The following is a 20,366-nucleotide window of genomic DNA, read 5'->3' as shown; positions in this document are numbered from 1 at the left end:
ATATATTTCTTTTCTCTTTAATAATCTCCTTCACATGGCAATAAATTGAAATAATCTCCCTCACTTCTTCTCTTCAAGGGTCTGAAAGGGAAATAATAATAATAATAATAATAATAATAATAATAATAATAATAATAATAATAATAATAAAACACAGACACAACGCAAATTGTGAAGATTTCTTCAAAACCATGTGTTCAAGGTAGGCATAACCAGCTTTTCTTACGCGTGTGCACGTATGTTTGCACGCTTGTGTATTTGTGCATATCACAGAATCCCAGGAGAAAAAGTAACAGAAAAACAATGAAAACAAAAACAAAAACAAAGACGCCCAAAACCAACACGTACACACAAAAGGGGAGGGGATAAACGACGAAGGTAAAGAAGAAGAAAAACCGAAAAAAGCAACAACAAGTACAGCTCCCACAGATCTTTTTCTTTTTTTTTTTTGTTTTCTTTTTTATTATTTGCTGTTGCCATCGCATCTAAATTAGTGAACTGAAGGGTATACCGAAGAAAAATAAATAGAAAAGAAAAGACAAAGACACCATACAATAAATGTATGCATAAGTCTTTATACCTCACATACAGTAATTCTTCTCTTTATTTCTTCTTACCTGTTTGTCATCTAAATTTCTTCTTATCTCTTTCCTCTTTCCCTACACCTCCCACACCCCCCCCCGCTGTCATTCGTTTTCTAATGCCAATTTAGAGGCTGAATTCCCTTTAAATTCCCCTTCTGCTTTCCTTTTTTTTCTTTTTTTTCGTTGAACGTATTAATGCTAAAGAATCTCGACAGGCCAAAAATTTTCTTCACTTCATCGTGTAATGCCAGGGGAAAGTGAAAAAAAAAAAGGAAACCCCAGAAACCGAAACAAAACGAAAAGGCAAACGAGTAAAAAAACGGAACAAAATAAAATAAAAAAAAACAGAATAAAAAAGAGAACCTGGGTGTATGCGTGCGATTTACCCCTGAGAAACCTTCTTCCTCCTTTTACCCTTTTCTCACTCTTCCTACAGCTACTTCTATTACCCTCACTTATTCTTAATTATTACTCCTGATTTTTTCATATATATATGAAAAAGGGATGGGATGGGATGAGGAGAGAGAGAGAGAGAGGGAATGAAACGGAGAAAAAAGGAGGGAAATGTAGAGTGTATGAATATTATGGCTACTCATCACTACTACGATCTGCAGCATCCTTGCGTTGGTGTCCATGATGATGATGATTATGATGATGATAATTACCTCTTCCTCCACCAGATCCACTTGCGGCTGTAGATAAATTAAACACAACATCATCTGGTGCCTTTACCAATTCTCGTCTCACCAATCTCTGTACAATAGGTGCACCATACGTATATGTGCTGATGGGTAACAGAAACTTTTGAATATTGTCAATGAGACACCAGAACTGGTCCACATCTGCTGCATCCAACACACGTTGTACAACATAATTTGCAAATTGATTTTGCATCATAAGACATAACATACTTGGGGGTTCTTTGCCACCGGATTGCACCTCCACAACGGGTCCACCTGCACTTTCCTTTTCCCGCTCTCGTTCCTTATCACGACGTCCTTTCTTTACAGGCTCAACAGTGGTACTTGAACCTGCAGGAGCTGCAGTAACAGCAGTAGTAGTGGTAGTAGAAGCAGAAGCAGAAGCAGCGGCAGTAGTAGAGGAAGAAGCAGTAGCAGCAACAGCTCCACCACTGCTTCGCTGCTTCTCTGCGGTATCCTTTTTCACAGGAGGAGAACGCTTAAAGGTAAGTACCTCCACCATTGGATGATCAACTCCTTCAACAGGGGAACACAGCAACTCTACAAGTTCCATACGCTGTTTTGGACTGGCACGGACAAAAATTTTTTCCATCACGTTAGAGGCAAATTTTTGCTTGCTGCATTCATAGAAATTATTCTTTAATGCATTAAAAATACGCGATACCTTATCTTCATCCTTCATATGTTGCAAAACGTGTTGAATAACGTAATTACCGTATTGATCTTTTGCCAAAGTACCCACACATTGAACCAATTCAGAAAAAATAGCTTCTTCCTGATCTGGACAATGTTCCATAATGCATTGAATTACACGACATCCGTACGCGTGGGTTGCCAGCTCCATAACACGCCCAGTGAATGCTGAAACAATAAACCCACAACGTTGAGGAATAACTTCCACACATTTTTGAACAACATGATTTCCATTTTGATCTTGAATACACTTTGCCACATTTCCTTGTAATTCAGCCAAAATAATATCAAGTCCTTCAGGTGGCATTACTTCAATGCATTTTTGAATTACACGACATCCATACGTTTGTAACGTTAAAGAAACCACATTATTTTGCAGTCGCGTAGCCGCATATGCCAGTTGACGTGCATTACCTATCTCAAGAAGCTTTTGTAGAACGTAGTTACCAAAAATATCTGTTACCAAATCCAAAGGAGATTCAAAGATTTCATGAAAAAGGGCATCAACTTCATCGTGTGTTGCAGTATCTACAGCTCTTTGAATAAATCGACTACCTTCCTGGTCTTGAGCAAATTCTACTGCATGACCAGCAATATGAGCAATACGCCATTGACTTGTAGCACCATTCATGGCATCTGCACGAAATTGTTCCAGTAATTCAGAACAAGGTTGAAGTGGTTCACGGTAAGGACCACCACGACCATTTGCTTTAGCTCCACCAGGACCCCATTTGCTGCTGTTTGCGTTGCTTCCACTCGCACCTCGTCCTCTTCCTCCTCCTCCTCCTCCACCACGTCTACCTCGACCACCACCACCAGCTCCACCACTGCCACTTCCACCACGCATCATACCCATTTCACCAGCAGAACCCATAGCCATAAGTGCAGATTGCATTCGCGATGCCTCCGCTACACCTGCTGCAGTAGTTCCATAATAACCAGCTACTGCAGGGTCAGTGTAGTAGTCAAATGGATTCATAGGTTCTTGAGTATAGTACTGTTGACCCAAGTTAGAAATAACATTCGATCCTGTACGAAAATCCCCAGTTGTATTCCATTCATTATTATAAAGAGTGGTATTTGGCACTTGTGTTAAAGATTGTGATGGATCCCGTTCGTTATTCGTACTTCCACTGCGATTTTGTGTAGCCATACGAGAGTGAGCATAGGCGCGTAGAGTATTTGGTGTCGCCATAGTTGCTAACGGTGTTGGTGCATATGCCCCAAAAAATTGTGTTCCCGGACTCAGTAAATTATCATCACGATGCTGAAAACCAGCTGCGTAAGGGTTAAAACACTGCTGCTCATGCGCTTGCTGCAGATTTTTTGCGTCAAGTTCTAAGCGAAAGCCACTCTTTCCAGTATCCATGTTTGCACCACCACCAGCACCACCACCAACAGCAGCACCACTTACTCCTCCTCCTCCAGAAATGGGCATACCACCTTGGCTTGAGACGCGTGTTGCAGAATCACCGTCCCATGGTGCCTCCACTGCATCTCTCGCACCATAACGTACATCCGTTAACGGCGGAGGCAGTCGGTTGTCATGCATACGTTTATTGTTGTACCACTTTAGGTACGCGACAGATCGTCTCATATCCTCTGTGAATTGTCTGCCCTCATGAAGGAGCAACTCAAAGTCCATGGGTGTATAGCGGGACCACGTGGGCTGGTGAGGAGCCGTGGTGGGTGGTGGGGTGGAGCTGGTGAAGGGGGGACTCCGCTGCCGTTCCCCGCTGCCAGCGAAGGGGCCGCGGATATGCGGGGCGAAGCTGAAGGCCGGACCTCCCGCTCCGCCAGGCCCGCCACTCATCGCCCCCGGACCGCTGCCGTACTCCATTCCCATTCCCATCCCTGGTCCCTTCGCCGGCAGCGGGGAACCCTGCGGGGGGACCCGACCCTCCTCCTCCTCCCACGAGCGCTCCACCACTCCTAGTGAAAACATTACAAAAGGGGTATCGATGGGGCAGAAGCTCTAGCACACAATCTCACAGACACGCGTCAGTGAATCAAAGAAGAAGGCCAAGCAAACACAACAGAGAACACAAGCCGAACAAATTAAAAAAAAAAAAAAAACGTCACACACACAAAAAAAAAAGAAAACGGAAGAAAGACTAGTTAATTCTAGCAGGAACTCAGAACGCTCAAATGAATAAAGGGAAACACACACGTACACGTGAAGTATAAGTAAGTTTCGCCTTTGTATTTCTTTTTTTTTTCTTTTTCCCGCTGTTCTTGGCCTAGTGTTTTTTTTTTTTCTTGTACGGTCTTTCTAACTTTTATTTTTCTTTTCTTTCTTCACTCTTTTACTTCTTTAATAAACCTTGACCCTTCAGAATTGTAAAATGAGAAGTAGAGAGAAAAAAAAAAATTAAATAAGAGATGGTTGAACTTCCTTTACACCACCACTATAATACAGCATTACATAGTTTACAACTCCATAGGGAAATGATTTCTCCAAGAATTGTTTATTTCTTTTAATATGTGCTCCTTTTTAAAGGGACCGTTCCTTTTCCTTTTCTCTCGTTTCCTTTTTTTTTTTTTTTTGCTTTCTTTCTTCCTATTACATGCAAATCTATTATTTTCTTTGTTTATTTCCCCTACCATACATACCAAGAAAAGCAATGATAGTAATAGTAGTACAATACCACGTTTTTTTTTTTTTTCAATATTATTATTATTATTATTATTATTATTAATAATATTCCAGACAAAGAAAAAAAAAATTCAAGATAAAATAAAACGAAATATTTTACCACTACAACACATTCCCTTTTTTTTTTCCAGAATTTTCCCGTTTACTACCGTTCGCTATAAATGATTCCTCAAAGGTCACTTTATAAAGCAACCCCTTATCACAAAGACCAAGTTCTTTTTCATCTTGTTTTTTTCTTTTTTACATCGACATCCATCTCTTTCAAATATGAATCATGTTTTTTTTTTTTTTTTGTTCCATTCCAATAATGTGGTGTCTTATACCCTTTGCCAAAGCAAAATATGACAAGAGCGAAAAAAGAAAAACACAATGTAATGGTTCTTCTTGTCCTTCACGTTAGGAAGAACAATAAGGAAAGTAGTCCATAAAACCATCACATAAAAAGATAGGCATTTGTAGAGAGGAGTTCATCATTCTTTTATTTCATTTCTTCTCCATCAACTATGTCTACCACCCCATTAACCCTCGTTCAATAGGAGTAAGAAGCGTTAATAGAAATACCAGGTGTGATAAAATCAAAGAAAATTTTTTGCAACAACAACAAGAACAGCAAAAAACAAAAAAAAAAAAAAAAAAAAACAGCAAGCATCACAAAATCGTTACACACAAACACTCAGAAAAAGAAACAAAAGGTTGCTCGCTTCACCAGACCTCCTAAAATTTTCCTTTTTGCACATCCACTATCCCGACATTCAGTTCGGGTAACTGCAAATGGTTGTCAAGGTTGTATTCTTCAAACATTTCTTCTCTGCGGGAACGATTCTGACGACGTATAGAGAATACAATAACCCCCACGATCATCATCATCAGCACTAAGCCAAGAACAACGCCGACGATAGTAGCAGTTTTGCTCTTATCATTCACCTCATCTGATGGCTTCGTTGGTGTGGGAATGGTGTTGGCTTTCCATCCTGCCACACCAGTGCCTGCTCCCAATACAAGAAATCCGGCACTTTGCTCCGCACTCCACTCCGTCTCTGATACGCGGACAGAGACGCCAATAGCATGCACTCCTTTCTCCTTATCTCTCGGTATGTCAAGTGTGCAACTGAGCTGCGTTTCGCTTACAGAAGTCACCTCACACTGGATAGGGTTTGCTGCTGCACTATCAGCCAAGGTGACTTTTGTGTACGTAGTGTCAACAGGGTTGAAGTTGATACCGTGAAATGTTAATTGTGCTCCAGTAACACAACTCGCGCTTGCCACTGCGCACATTCCTGACGCAGAATCAACAGATGGATTTGGCGGATGAACGCGAAGTGTTCGAACAACATCATCCTCAAAAGGCAAGGGTTCCTGACCATCGGTGAGAGACACATTCCAGTTGCCCATAACTCCAGCTCTCACAGACATTTCACAGGTCAGGACAGCTGGCATTACCTTCTGAATAGTGCACAATGGTATAATCATTTTACCTGCCGCAGAAGTAACAGGAGTGAAAACCACACTGTATTGTGTGTTGATGTTGAACTTCCCATGCAATTCGAGGATGGTGCCATTACTCACTGTAGAAGGCTGAACAGCTGTTACGCTTTCTGTTGTAGGCCCACCCGACTTTGTCACATGAAGAGTAATAGGTAAGCTCACAACCTTGGAATCAACAAGCACCACTTCCCGTTGGCCAGATTTCCTTGGAGAGCATGAAAGACAGATACAAAGGCAATTGAGGTTGCCCTCGTAGCCGTAGAGATCCTGAGTAAAAGATGCATCACTGTTGGATGTCAAAATGGCAATACGGTCCTTCTTGTTTGTGAGTTGTGCGAAGCATGTTTTCGCATCACATGTCTCAGGTGAACCAGTTGTCTCAAACGGAATCAGCACCGCATCAACGTCCATCACGCCACCTTTGATTTGAAATACGGTTTGTTGGGTGCCCATAACCTCATTAGGCAAAACTTCTGTAATTCTAGAAACGAGATGGTCTTGCACTATTTCGCCCGTAGATGATTTGCCGTACGTAAGGATGTCGAAGGATCCATTACCGAGAGGAGGGACAACGATGTCGTTGTTAGCACCAACTGAAATTACACCAGAGAAATCAAGCGATTGCTGTTGCTTAAGAGCATACGACTCATTCAAGTACTCCTTTATCCCTTTTCCAGGGGCTCCCTGTCGAAGTAATGCCACACGCCATCCTGGATCCACACCTTTTACAGTCAAAGGACAAGAGACACCCGCCAGGCAAGTGGCACGGTCAATAGAAGGTACAGAAGGGATATCAACAAATAAATGTGTCTCCTGGCTTTCTCGGTCATTTGCAAAGGCTTGGGCAGTGACCGTAGTGGATTTTGTAATGGTCACAGGGCTTGTGTATACCTTCATCTCAGCTGAATTATCGATGCTGTACTTTATTGTTGCACCTGGAGTTGCAGAAGTCATGGTTACCAACTGCGTGACAGCTGCAGGGTTTTGCACTGTCAGAACTGGTGCCTCAATAATAATAGGGTAGTCATACGTATAGCCGAGCTCCCCCTTCCCACTCGATGTTGGAGTGATGCTTAGCCACATAGAAAGCGGTGGAATACTATCACAGCATGGCACAAAACGACGCTGCTGGATCTCCTTATCAGACTCACCCCATTCAGGACCCACACCACCATGAGTTTCTCGCCAACTATGGCACAAGGAGGTTTCATCACCACCATTCTTTGATATCTGCACCCACTCATTCACGTTAGAGCTCACAGGAACAAAGGAAGAGTTACCCTCAACTGGTATTACACCTGGTCGTCCCACACCAAGTGGGCAAACAGCTGAATGTGGACACAATTGTGTATGATTCTTCTCAGCGCAAATAGCATTTGCATTGGTCCAAGAGGTATTGCCACTATCAGTATCAACCAAATAGAATGCATCCTTTGCCCTTAGCTTGATAAACACCTGATGCCAACCTGATTTCAGTGTCACGGTATGAACGTTCTCAGATGAGGGGGTGAGGGGTGCTGAACCGATAACCTTGGCGTCCATCCAAATCGCATAACCACCTTGAAAGGCAATACGTATATCGGCCACCATCTCTGTTGTAGCGTACAGTGCGAAAGCCCAATACTGGTTGAAGTTCCCACCAAAGGCACGGTTTTTCCAGATGCCATTCGTGCTCGTCCCGCTTACCCATTGGAACTGACGCTCCTGCCCCAAGATCCAAACACGCTGCTTAGATAGCAATCCAGGCATATAACTTGGAGAGATGGGGATATCGGCGAACTTTTCGTCTATTGCCGTTCCATTTTTTGGGTCAAATGGAATTGCGCCATTTTCAGTTTCTTCATCAACCAATTCCATCAGAGAAGGAATTGGTATGCCAGGACGAACAGGGGCCAAACCAAACGGCAAACTACTACCAGGGCTCATGGCGCCTCCAAGACGATAGTTGTCAAAGTGAATATAATACGTGAGTGGCCACGACTGACCCTTTGTGGCAGCAACACGTGCAATCACTTCATGCCATCCACTTGAAAGAGGTGTGGTGAAACTCTCGTTCTTGCTTCCACCATCGCTCGGGCGGCTGTAAGCAACGATACCATCAACGAAAAATTCAGTTTTACCTCCAGTAATAAAGGTCCAACCTACAGGTACAGTTGAGTCATATCCATTGTAAATAGCAAAGGCAAGATATTTCACGGCCGCTTCCTTATCCTCTGGTATGGTTTCCCCAGATACTGGAATCCTCCCTTGGGAGAAGACCAATACTTTCCAAGTTTTGTTTAACATCTGGTCCCCACGCTTCGGTACAGCGTAACGCACGTTAATGAAATCCTCATCAAGTCCACCGTAGAGGAACTCATCTTTTTTCTCTCCCAAGTGTAGAAGATAAAACATGTAGGCATTTCCCCACAGTTCATAAGCGCCTTCAGGGATATCCGACTTGACGGCATGCGTGTAGCCGACAGCAGTGCCAACCACACGAATCCAAAACTGCGAGTTGGTCGTACATGTTTGGGGATCTTCCTTTCCAGAACCATCAGAGAACATTTTTACAAGGACCTGATGATAGCCTTGTGTTACTTGAACCGTAAAGGAACCACGGCCCTCAGTGTCCGAAAGTTGAGGAACAAAGCGTTTGCCACCAAAGTAAACCAAAGCGGAACTGTCAAATCCGTAGTATACAACGATTCGCTGTGCCACTGCACTGTAGACAGAAAAAGCATAGTACTGTATACTCTTGCATGGGACCTCCGCATTGAATACACCATCAGAGACGGTAACATTTTCCCATCTGTACTTCGTTGGAAGTAGTCCAGCAGTCTGTGCCGTATTGAAATGGCCTGCTACAGGACGAATTTGAGACTCACCACCAACAATGGTGGATGCGAACCAGTCTTCCTCGAGTGCTATTTTTCCATCCACCGGACCAATTGCAGCACCCATTTCACCGAAATGTACAAGTTCCGGAATATTATCTTTTTCGCATGGTTTCACATCCCATGGGAGTTTTCCCACAACTTCCGCTTCCGTCTCCAACACTTTTGTGTTTACTGTCATTGGTCCATTAACAAGTTCAACAGTAATGCTGTATTTTGTGTCTCCAACCGCTGGAGGGTCGCCGTAGTGTGTATACCGTCCTGTCGGACTTGATACAGTGGTACTCTTACCGTTTGCCACGATTTTAAAATCCACAGATCCATTGTACGGCTCGCTGCGCATGTTCCACACATTCACCTCGAACATAACTGGACCATTCGTGACCGCAAGGGTCGGCTCCACACCCCACGAAAGATACATTTTAGAAGTCATCGGGGTGAGAAGTAAACGGTACGGTCGAAACCACGCGGCCTTCTGCTCGGGCTGAAGTGCGCAACATCCGCCTGTGTGATTCCCATTTTCACCGTTGTCTCCCCAGAACGATAGTGTACTGCGTCCACCGGTGGCATATCCCTCTGCGGAGCCGCCCAACGCATCGTCGTAGAGAGACGGTGCGATGGGAATTGTGAAGCCATCCCAGTCGCTGCTGCGTGGGTCCTTTGGGGCATAGACGTATTTATTTGCAGATGTTGTGCTGGTGAGGAGATCACACAGAGTGGCGTTTGCCTGGGGAATAAGATAATCCTTGTATGCACCCATCTCAACTGTGAGGAGAAAGTTGTCCGCATATGAACTGAACTGGTCACAAGATTTTATGTAGTTTTTGTTGCTCTGGTTGAATCCATTTTTGATGTCATCAATGGTCAGCTTTTTGGTGCCATCCAGCTCACCAATGATGATATCCTCTACTGCATTCGTGGGATTAATACAGAGCAGAAGAGTCATCATGACTACCATGACAGGTACGAATCGTCGAAATAAGTGGGGTAGAATTACCTTCATCTTTCCCTATAAATATAAATATATCCCTTTCTTTTCAAATATTGCTTTATATATTCCAATGTTTGCGTTATGTAAAACAGAATATCAGTGAGGCTTAAGTAGTATCTTTTTTTGTTTGGGAGGGGATACCTTATAACCCTCTTTGATCCTTTGATTTGCTGTTGTCTCAGTCAACAATACACTCGTATCCTTCACTGTTTGAGTACAGTGGAAAAAAAATAAAATGAACCGCTTCTTCTATTTTTTTTTTCTGTTCCCTTTTCCTCTATGTGTTGCTGTTTTGTATTTTTTTTTTTTTTGTTGTTTTCTTTCTTGAGTGCTGCGCTCGCCTTTAGGTTTCAGAGCAGCACCTTTTGTCCTTAAAGAATAAAGTTAAGCAAAATAGTGCATATATGATTGTACAACGTTTCAAAAACGAGACGAAAATAACATACATACAGAGACAAAAAGAAAAAAAAAATAATATGCAAAAAAAGAAGACAAACATAGTAAAGCAAAATATTATTCCCAAACCTTTAGACGTAATATATACGTAGAGCTTTCCATTCTTCTTGGAGTTTCCTTATTCGCTTACACCATCATCTTACCTAGTCACTTTCAGATTCATGGTAAATTTGCTGCTGTGAATGTTGTTGTTGTTGTTGTTGTTGTTGATCCTTCTCCTGGTTTTTGTGCTCCAGAACATCAATGGAGACCTGTCCACCCATGGAAGGCCCCTCTTGATCCTCCAGCTGTACCATTTGGGCTTTGCGTAGTGCCCGTTCAATTCGAATGCGATGCATTCGGATATTACGTTGAAGGGCAACAAAAAATCCAGTACCAATGATAACTCCAAAAAAAGCAAGACCAAAACCAATAATTACGGCATTATGTGCTCCAATGGATTCAACAGTTTCTTCTGAATCTGTACGTGGTGGGAATACGTTCATACGGAAGGGAGATCGCATAGCATTCTGTCCACCTACCATAAGCGTAATGAAATCTTCCGATCTAGTAACTACTTGGGGAGCAATGTATCCAAAACTCACCACTGGGGTACGAAAAACAGGATCCACTGGTATATATGTTATATTCTCAAAAGTTGCTTTAAGCGTACTATCAAGATTAAAATATCGAACATCACCTGTTACACCATTATGAAGATCAATGTAACACAATGTTCGGTTACCAGCATTTATCATAGAAACTCGACATCCACGTAAAGATACGTAGGCAGCATTTGGCATAATACCTGAAACAAAAATGAATGGTGATCCCTGTACTCCTTCACGTCGTTTTTCTACATTTCCTACAGCACTTGGCACAGTATACACCTGTAAACGTTGTAAATTTATAGCATTATTAATTTTGAGTCTCCATGAAAGAACTGCAGTATCTGTTTTCTCCAGATGCTGAAAGTTAATATCAAATTTATTTGTATTTTCCTTCCACAAGGAATTACCATTTAATCCTTCTTGAAGTACTTCCATCTGTATTTGAAAATGATCTTGATTCAACAAAACAGGACCTATAGCATCTGCGGCACGTAATGTACAAGCAATTGGTATACTATCATTATTACAAGTCAATGTAGAAGAACTTGCAACTGGGGATAACTTTGGAAAAAGTAAAGGAAACTTCGCTGAATAGGTATTACTTGTATCATCCCTGAGAGTCACTTGAAGAGAAAAAGCTGAACCCGTTACCCCAGGTGAAGTAGGTGCTGTAAAATTAAATACAAGTTCACGTTTACCTGAAATAAAACGAAAAGATCCCATTTTTTTCTCTTCAAAAAAAGTAATATCACTTTCATGTACAACCGCATAATGATTATCCGAGTCAAACAATGTTGCTGTGCATGTTGTAGTTTCACGAAGTGCCAAACCTTCAGCAGGTACATCACATTTAATAGGACCCATACGTACAGCTGGCCATGACATCACTGATAAAACCAATCCACTATTTCGAATAGGAGAACTTTCTGAACCTGATGTATACAAAACATTTAATGTAATAACAGTTCCTTTAGAAGCAGATACTTCAAATACCACCGTTGTCACATCATCACCGCGCTGCAGTGTACTAACCTCCACGTCAACCTTTTCCACAGAGCTGTATGGGGCTACAGAGAAGTCTGAGACATCAAATGCCATGGTGGGTTCTTGCTGACTATCCCGTACATTAATAACACATTGCGATTTTTGATGAGGTTCTATTACTGTAGGGGTGCAGCGTAATTCTGATTCTGTGGAAGCACGTGCCTCCGCACGCAGATGTGTAAAGGTAGATAGAATCAAAACAATAACACAGAGTAACGGCATACTGCGTAAAAGTAAACGACTCATTTTGCTGAATGAGAAAAAAAAAAAAAGAGAGAGAGAAAATACTACTTTTTCCACTTGGATTGTTGATACTTTTTTCTTTTACCACCCCCAACAGACCCAAGATGCGGTATACATATGAAAAGAAAAAAAAAAAAGGGGAAAAGAATAAAAAAAAGCACAAAAATAAATAAATAAATACATTTAAAACAATAATAATAATACATTACAAATGGCCAGAAAGAGTAAAAAAAATAAAATAAAGAAGAAATAGTATGATAAATCGGTGTCAATAAGAGAGATAAGAGGTGTAGAGATGAAAAAGAAAAAGAAGAAAAATAGCTTGCCATATTATGTTGTATAGGAGATTCAATGCAATAGAATTACCCTTTACCCCCTCATTCTTATACACGCAATATCATACAAAATGAACAAAAAGAAATAAAAAAAAAAAAGAGAAAAACAAACAAACAAAGAACAACTAAACTCAGATTCACAACTACCTTTTCTCATCTTTTTTTTTTTATTTTTTCCTTTTACCCCTCCCACGCCTACTTTCCCATTCTTGCAGAGATAACGTAGAACACCCCAATCTCTGTAAAATTAAAAACTCATCGATTTCGTAGTGCTTCAAACCGCTCACGCAACTCTTTCTCTTCGTGATCCTCCACTTCAGCATACTGAATTTCCATCATAGCCTCTTCCTTTGCCATTTCCATAATGCGTGCCACTTCATCTTCTTCTCCATCTACAGCAGGTTGTTGTTGTTGTTGTTGTGTTCCTTTCTGTACACCACCAAGGAAATCTACTGGTCGTTGAACTTGGGCAAAGCCAAGTGAAGAAATACCAGAACTATTACATATAATCTGTGGTCCACTACTTGTCAAGACAACACCTCCTGATGTACCTCTAGTAGGAGCAGAAGCATTACTAAGAGAAGCGACATTTGAGGTACCTGATGGAGAGGGTTTGTGTTCATTAAGACGTGCATTCAAGGATTCCACACGCTCACGATGTTCTTTATCACGTATTTCTTTTTTCATTTTTTCAATCATTTCCATTGCGGACGCATGGGCTACACTCGTTAATTCGAGTTGGTTTCGAAGTCCCGTAATAACGTCTCGTTGAGATTCATTTGTTTGTTTCACTTGTGAAAGTTCCTGTAGATCCTGACGAAGTTTGGCACATTCAGCATTCCGTAACTTTAATTCTCGTTCCAGAACGGATACCTTCGTGCGGAGAGCTTTATTTTCTTCCTCCAGGGCACTTGATGCCATTGAGCTACCTTCTTTCATTTGTTAATTGAAAACAAAAAGTAAAAGAGAGCGAAGGAGAAGGAAAAAAAAAAAGAAAAAGAAAAAGAAGATTGTGAAAAAAAGAATCAGGGAAGACATGGTCATAGAAAACATTAAAGAAGAGAGAAATAAATATACATAGAAAGGAAGAAAAGGAATTTTTGTTTTCTTTAAAAAAAAAAAAAAAAAAACGTGAGGTGTTTTTTTTTTTTTTTTTCATCGTTATTTTCATTCTGTTTGACGCTTCCCACCTCTTGTTTTTTTTTCTTTTTTTTTTTTCTTGTTTTCGATGATGCTCTGAGACACGGTTGTTTCAATGCATCGCAAATAATCCCTTCATTCTTTTTTTCTTTCTTTTTCTTTTTTTTAAATTTTTCCCTCCTTCCTTTTAATCATTTTTGTTTTTTTTTCTTCACTGAAAAATGTTATTACTCTACTCCGCAAATTGTATTATCTTTTCTCTTTTCTCCTATTTACGTTATCCCCTTTGTTTCTGTCAAAGTTTTTCATTACTCTGGTAATCTCAAACGCAAATGAGTACTAGGAGTGTAGTAACAGAAAAAAGTAATCTTCATAACATAAAAACATAGTATTTACAGCGCGTACACAAATAAAGAAACTTTGGTTCTTTACCTACCCTTCTTTCTTTTTAAAAATTGAAAGGGGCATACATATTCCCACATGCAGAGAAATAGAGAGAGAAGAAAAAAAAAAGTAAACTGTTTTTATTTTGTTGTTGTTTAGATCAGCTGCATGTTTCGTGTACGTCTGTGTAGAGAGAGAGAGAGAAGTAAAAGACAGAGAATTTATATGTAGCAAGGACACAGATATATTGAGTTGACGACGCCTTTTTTTTTCTTTCTTGCTCTTTTCTCTTTGACGAAAACATATTGACAGTAGAAGGGGGTGTTGTGGACATCACAACAAAAAAAAAAAAGAGAAAAAAAGAAAAAAAAAAAAGACACACACACATACTTTAGTAACCACAATAATAATAATCATAATAATAATAAGGTTTATTTGGGGGAGTTTTTGTAATCCTCTCTCTCTGAAGGGGCAGATGATGTGTGTGTGCCTCTGTATACCGATGCCTGAGTACCATCCACACTCTCGGATTCATTCTCTGTTTGAAGAGTCTTTGTGGAACTGCTGCTTTGCACTGTGGATCGCAAATCAACTCGCCGCTGAGCGCATTCTTCTTCTGCAGTTATTCGCATTGTCAGCGTTCTGTGCTCGGCAGTACTTCTATTGTTATTACTACCACCACCACTATTACTATTACTACCACTAACACCATTACTGTTGGGACTACTGCTTAAGAGAGATCGAGTACGTACTTCACCTTCAGTGGGAGATGCAGAAACCGATTTGTTTGGTAACGGACGTTCTCCACCCTCCATCTCAGTTTTACGTTCACTACCTGAAGCAACAGATGATAAGGCAATACTGCGAAATTGTCGTTCTTGCCGAAGATTTTCTTCTCTCTGTTGAAAAGTTCGTCTAGTTGGAATACCTTCTCTTTCCTCATCTCCTTCTTGAGAACCTTGATATACAGCCGTTCCAGAAGATTCTGATGAGGAAACATTTTCACTTGAAGGACGATGAAGTGATGCCGTGTTGTTAGCTGCTTGGGCCAATCTTTGTTCTTCTGCTTGATGTAAAAGGGTAGTGAGTCGACCGCATCGAGCTTCCAACTGTTCCCTAACCAAACGTGCCCGTAGATGATCTTGTATAAGTGCAATTTGTTCTCGTTGAGATTCAATCGTTCGACTTTGTTCACTTAATAAAAGTTGCTCCACTTGAATTTGATGTTGCTGTGTAACAACTTGACTTTTATGATTTCGCACCAGTTCTTCTTGATGTTTTATTTGTCTATCTTGCATTTCCAGTTGTACTCTTTGAGCTTCAATTATTTGTTGCATAGTTCGAAGTTTTTCTTCACAAGTTAATATACGTTCTTTCTGACTTTTCAAAAGTGCAGTTTGAACATCAATTTGTTCTTTATGCTTACAAAGAAGATTATTATAAAGTTCAGACTGTGTTCGAAGCGCTCTAAGGCGACTATGAAGACTTTCAAGTTCTTCTGATTCTGGAAACAATTCACGAAAGGTTTTAAGATTTTTAGCCTGTTGATATCGTTTCTGGAAATTACGTAAATCCCACTCACACTGTCGTATCCGTTTTAGTTCCAGACCCACAAAAATTTCAGGAAACTCTATCATATTACCCGGCTCCGTTTGTTGTCCTTGTTGTTGTTGATGACTGTTCTCATCACTGCGAGACTCTTCTTCTTTCCTCTCCTTCTTCTGATGAGGCTCCTGTGCCTCTTCTCCAGAATTCCCATCCAATAACGTCTCATCCGACCCTTCTTCCCCAACAACTGTACTGTTGTTATTGCTGTTATAATTTTTATTGGTATTGATATTATCATGTGTGTTGGACTTCCGTACAAAGAGATACGCGAGTCCGAAATGACAATCCGGACACTCCAGTCGTCCATGGCACTCATACGCCTCAAACCACGGACAACGGGCTGTTTTCGTGCGACGACGAACTTGAATGAACGCCTCTTCCACCACAAAATTGCCGGGATGTGAAGACCAACGGGTGGGAGGCGGTGGGCGGCGGGAGGCATCCACAATAGCAGACGGCATCTGCGGTAATGAAGCCCCTCCACCACTGCTAGTCGTATCAGTAGTAGTGGTAGTGGTAGTGGCTGTGCTGTTACTGTCAAGATCACCACCACCACTATTATTATTATTATTATTATTATTATTATTATTATTATTATTAACAGTACCATAATCACCACTTGTAGTAGCGTTAGCAGTGGTTTCACTACCACCACTACCAGCACGGTCTTTAGTACAGTGTACAAGTCCACCATTTAAAACGTCCTTCTTCACACAAATTAAATCTACACGACTTTCTTGAACTCTACCAAAGCGTAGAGATGATGATTGTGTTGTGGAAGGTCCATTTGTACCCTCATTTGAAGCTATTCGTTCCGTTGGTGGTTCCAATCTCTCATTTACTTCTTCCGTTGTATCAGAAGTCCCATAAGGACTACTAGGAAGGGATGTATTTAAAGGATCATTAGCACCTCGTCGTTCTTCCACTGACACTTGAGGAGTATCTGCACTATCCAATTGTTCTTGAAAGCGATGGGAATCCAGAACAGCCTCTAATGCCAATTTACGTGCTTCTGGTGGCATAGGTAATCCCAGTATTTTATCCGACACCACAATAGTCTCTTCAGCAACCTCAGTTCCACTGTAGCAAGGTACGGAAGTATCCAGATTAAGCATGTCTTCTAGATCGTATACAAACGCATTCTCTGTTGTTCCACAAGCAACTGTGGTCATAATAAGATCTTCACGTGTGCATATTGGGTGCTCACACCTGGAACAGACAAAACAGAGGGTACGAGACATTTCAGCAGAAATAATAAAGTGTATATAAAAATACTTTTTTTTTTACTTATATAGATAAATATCTATATTTATATTTCCTTGTAATCAATAAAACTATAAAAAGATCTCGAACTATAGAACCTGAGAGAAATCTTAGAAATTCTTTACAACTATATATATATATATATATATATATATAGTATTCTTGCGGGATCTTTTCTTCTCTTTTTCTTTTTTTACTTTGTTTCTGTGTGTACGTGGTGTGTCGTCTACCTTTCTGTACTTTCTACTCACGTTTATAATCTGTTTTTTTTTTTTTTTTTTTTCGTACGGTAGCTGTTGTAAAGAAAAAAAAAAATGATAGTACTAAAAACAGCGAACGTTCAAATAACCGCAGACGGTATAAAAGAGATCAAACCAAACAGAAAAGAAAAGAATAAAAAAGAAAAGAAATGACACCCCAAGTAAGAACAAGAGCAACAACAACAGAACAGAAAAAACCAGAAAAAAAAACATACAGTTAAACGATAAATACAAACACGAGGAGGTGAGAATGGAGATCCCCAACCTCATTCTCCTCAATTTATTCTTTTTTCTTTCTTTTTTCTTTAAGGGGGGAAAAAAAAGAACCCCATGCGTAGCTGCAGACAAAAAAAAAAAGAAATAAAGAAAGAAAGAGAAAGAAAAAAAAAAAAAGAAAAGAAAAGCATATACACGTTTCAAAGGTAAGTTACCTCACCTTCCTTGGTCTTCCTCGAGTCTTTCGCTGCGCCTCCGAACGATTCATACGAATTTCATCATCAGTATCACTGCAACTCGTTCCATTTCCACGCATAACGCACTGCCACTTCTCTGTACCCTCTGGTATCTTTTGTGGAACAATGCGCCACTTATTACATACATCACAGCAAACCCAATGGATAATTTCCACATCCTCCTCTTTCTCTTTCTCTTGCTTTTTATCTTCTTTCTTGGCTCTCTTTTTCCTTTCATGGGTGTTATTGTGGTTCTTCTCCAGAGGACTAGAAACTTCAGGGGTTTTCGGGCTAACACTGCTATGATCCGGATTAAAATAGTCATCTATTAAGGATTGTTTTGAGCGTTTTCTACCAACTACCCTTCTTGAAGAACCCGTATAAAGTTCTTCATTCATTGACGACACTTTTTCAAATCCTACTTCCGCTGGAGGCACTACCGTGATAGAAGGTTTTTTATTTTCTTCTTTATCCATTGAATTTCTCATCTGTTTGTTGCTGCTGCTGCCGTTACAGTTAACATCTACCACCACTCCAGTTGATTTCACTATAGTTTCTGTGTTAAAAGTCGAATTAAATTGTTTCTCTCTTTGTGTTCGTTGTTGTTGTTGTTGTTGTTGATATTGATGTGGCTGCGTTAACGGTGGTGATGATTGTTTAGAATGGGCAACCGCATCCGGTGATACAGTTGGAGGATTCACCACAAGAGAAATACGATGTGAGTTGGCATCCTCTCGTAGTTCCCACTTGGCATGACGTGGTGGACATCCCAATCGTTTAGTAGGACGAGGAGGAGATTCTCCTTGAAAAGCTTCAGATGGTGATGATGATGATAGTGGTTTCTTTCCTCCCTTTGAATGTCTATTTCGTTCTTCTTCCTGTAAATAGGCTTCTTTCTCTTCTCGTTTTCCTTGTTGTTGTTGTTCTTGTTTTATTGGGGTATGCGTAGGTGATGTACTACCATTTCGCACCCCACGCTGTGGACTTCCACCGCTGTCTCGTTTAGGAGAAGTGGAATCTGTGTAACTTCCACCTTCGGCAATTACAATAGAAGCCCGTACAACCTCTTCTCGCTTCGCACGTACTTCTTGTGGCATTAACATGAGATTCTTCACAAACCCACCAAGTGCTCTCTTACGCAAGACTGTTGTTAGTTCACGAAGAAGTGGAAGTGTAGATTCTAATGAAAGACTACCACGTCTACCTTGACGTCTTCCTGCAGTAGCCACTTTATAGGCTCTTTTCCCTGAAGCCGCAGTAGCCGCAGCTGTAATTGCAAAAGAAGCCTCTGCATCCACAGATTCACGTAATGCCAAATCACCTAAACTATTATTTTCCATCTTATCATATATAGATGTTCGTGTGGACTCACCACGAAAAACAGAACCTAATCCCTCATTTTCTGGTACAGAACAAGAACCAATATTTACAGCTAATGCACAAACAAAAGGTGCACCACCAGGGAATGGTTGATGTACACGACGAAGTTTTCCACATCGATCACAACTAATCCAACAGAAAGATGCTAAAACAGCTTCATCTTGATGAATAAGATTATTAACATGTTGTGCAATTCGTCCATTATGTGAAGCTTCTGCAGCGTTCTCATACAAATCACTATTTTCATACTTAATATCAATACCATTATGTGGTCTTTTAGCGAGACGTTCACTACGTCGTCCATGAAGTTCCTTTGTTAATTCATCATTTAATCGTTCTTGTTGAGAATGTGATAAACCTCGCTGTCGTGGCCCTTTACTGTTGCCATTGTTATTATTGTTGCCACTGCCATTACCAACACCATTCTCTTCATCATTCTTTGAACCCATCATAGCGACATATAATTCCCCCAACCATTGTTCTCGCATATCTGCCCAAACATCACCTAATGCACAGTAAACCCACTGACACGTAAAGTTAGCAGGATTTGGTATAAAGTATGAAGGTTCTATTTGTGGTTCATCATGATGCTGATGTGTTCTGGTTGGTTTAATAACATCTAAAACTTTTTCATAATGTTGTCGCAATCGAGGTGATCTCCACTCATCTCTTGATTCCTCCTTCAAGGATTGTTGCTCTTGTTCATTTTTTTTCTGATCCTCTTGCTTCTGTTGCTCTTGTTGTGATGATGGTTGTGTTGTCCCTACCTCACTTGTTGTTGTTGTTGTTGTTGTTGTTGTTGTTGCGGGTATTGGGCAGGTTTGCACAACATCTGGAATACTGTTAGTGACGGGCTGTGCGACCCAGCGATGGCAGCGTACACACTGCAGCAACACACATCGAGTGACGGTTGGAAAGCGATCGCGTAATTCCCAGAGGGATTTGGGCAGCGGAATATACCGCGGGCTGCTATTACTATTATGGGCCATCGGGGGGAAGTCAAGTAGGAGTGTGTGTGTGTGAGGAGGGATAGTATATAACTGGTGAGAATCGAAAAGAGAAAGAAAAAGAAAGAAAGAAAAAAAAAACAAAAGAAAAAAAAAGGCAAAGGCAGTACTAGGATAATAGGGAGTTATGTATGTGTACGTGTGTGTGTGTGTGTGTGTGTGTGCCTTTTTTTTTTTCTCTCTTTCTTTCTTTTTCTCTTTTTTCCTTCTTTTCTTTG

The 20,366-nt window shown here is 40.7% G+C and overlaps 6 protein-coding genes across 6 annotated transcripts; all 6 read right to left on the bottom strand.

Annotated features, from left to right (window-relative positions):
* Positions 1–1,172: 1,172 nt before the first annotated feature.
* TM35_000083680 (pumilio/PUF RNA binding protein 6) lies at positions 1,173–3,923 on the bottom strand (the record flags this gene model as incomplete). The annotated part of the gene is made up of 1 exon (XM_029024233.1): positions 1,173–3,923. One exon carries the CDS (start codon positions 3,921–3,923, stop codon positions 1,173–1,175), a length of 2,751 nt encoding a protein of 916 aa, XP_028884636.1.
* Positions 3,924–5,348: 1,425 nt separating this feature from the next.
* Positions 5,349–9,953, bottom strand: TM35_000083670 (uncharacterized protein; the record flags this gene model as incomplete). The annotated part of the gene is made up of 1 exon (XM_029024232.1): positions 5,349–9,953. The coding sequence occupies one exon, from the start codon at positions 9,951–9,953 to the stop codon at positions 5,349–5,351; it is 4,605 nt and encodes a 1,534-aa protein (XP_028884635.1).
* A 632-nt stretch (positions 9,954–10,585) lies between these two features.
* TM35_000083660 (uncharacterized protein) lies at positions 10,586–12,322 on the bottom strand (the record flags this gene model as incomplete). The annotated part of the gene is made up of 1 exon (XM_029024231.1): positions 10,586–12,322. The coding sequence occupies one exon, from the start codon at positions 12,320–12,322 to the stop codon at positions 10,586–10,588; it is 1,737 nt and encodes a 578-aa protein (XP_028884634.1).
* Positions 12,323–12,909: 587 nt separating this feature from the next.
* TM35_000083650 (uncharacterized protein) lies at positions 12,910–13,593 on the bottom strand (the record flags this gene model as incomplete). The annotated part of the gene is made up of 1 exon (XM_029024230.1): positions 12,910–13,593. The coding sequence occupies one exon, from the start codon at positions 13,591–13,593 to the stop codon at positions 12,910–12,912; it is 684 nt and encodes a 227-aa protein (XP_028884633.1).
* A 1,016-nt stretch (positions 13,594–14,609) lies between these two features.
* On the bottom strand, positions 14,610–17,027 carry TM35_000083640 (uncharacterized protein; the record flags this gene model as incomplete). The annotated part of the gene is made up of 1 exon (XM_029024229.1): positions 14,610–17,027. The coding sequence occupies one exon, from the start codon at positions 17,025–17,027 to the stop codon at positions 14,610–14,612; it is 2,418 nt and encodes an 805-aa protein (XP_028884632.1).
* A 709-nt stretch (positions 17,028–17,736) lies between these two features.
* TM35_000083630 (uncharacterized protein) lies at positions 17,737–20,130 on the bottom strand (the record flags this gene model as incomplete). Its single annotated transcript, XM_029024228.1, has 1 exon — positions 17,737–20,130. The coding sequence occupies one exon, from the start codon at positions 20,128–20,130 to the stop codon at positions 17,737–17,739; it is 2,394 nt and encodes a 797-aa protein (XP_028884631.1).
* Positions 20,131–20,366: the final 236 nt, after the last annotated feature.

Source organism: Trypanosoma theileri (genome assembly GCF_002087225.1).
Source record: "Trypanosoma theileri isolate Edinburgh chromosome Unknown TM35_Tth_8_V1, whole genome shotgun sequence".
NCBI lineage: Eukaryota > Euglenozoa > Kinetoplastea > Trypanosomatida > Trypanosomatidae > Trypanosoma > Trypanosoma theileri.
The sequence above is the reverse complement of the archived record's forward strand: the minus strand, read 5'-3'. Positions and strand labels throughout refer to the sequence as shown.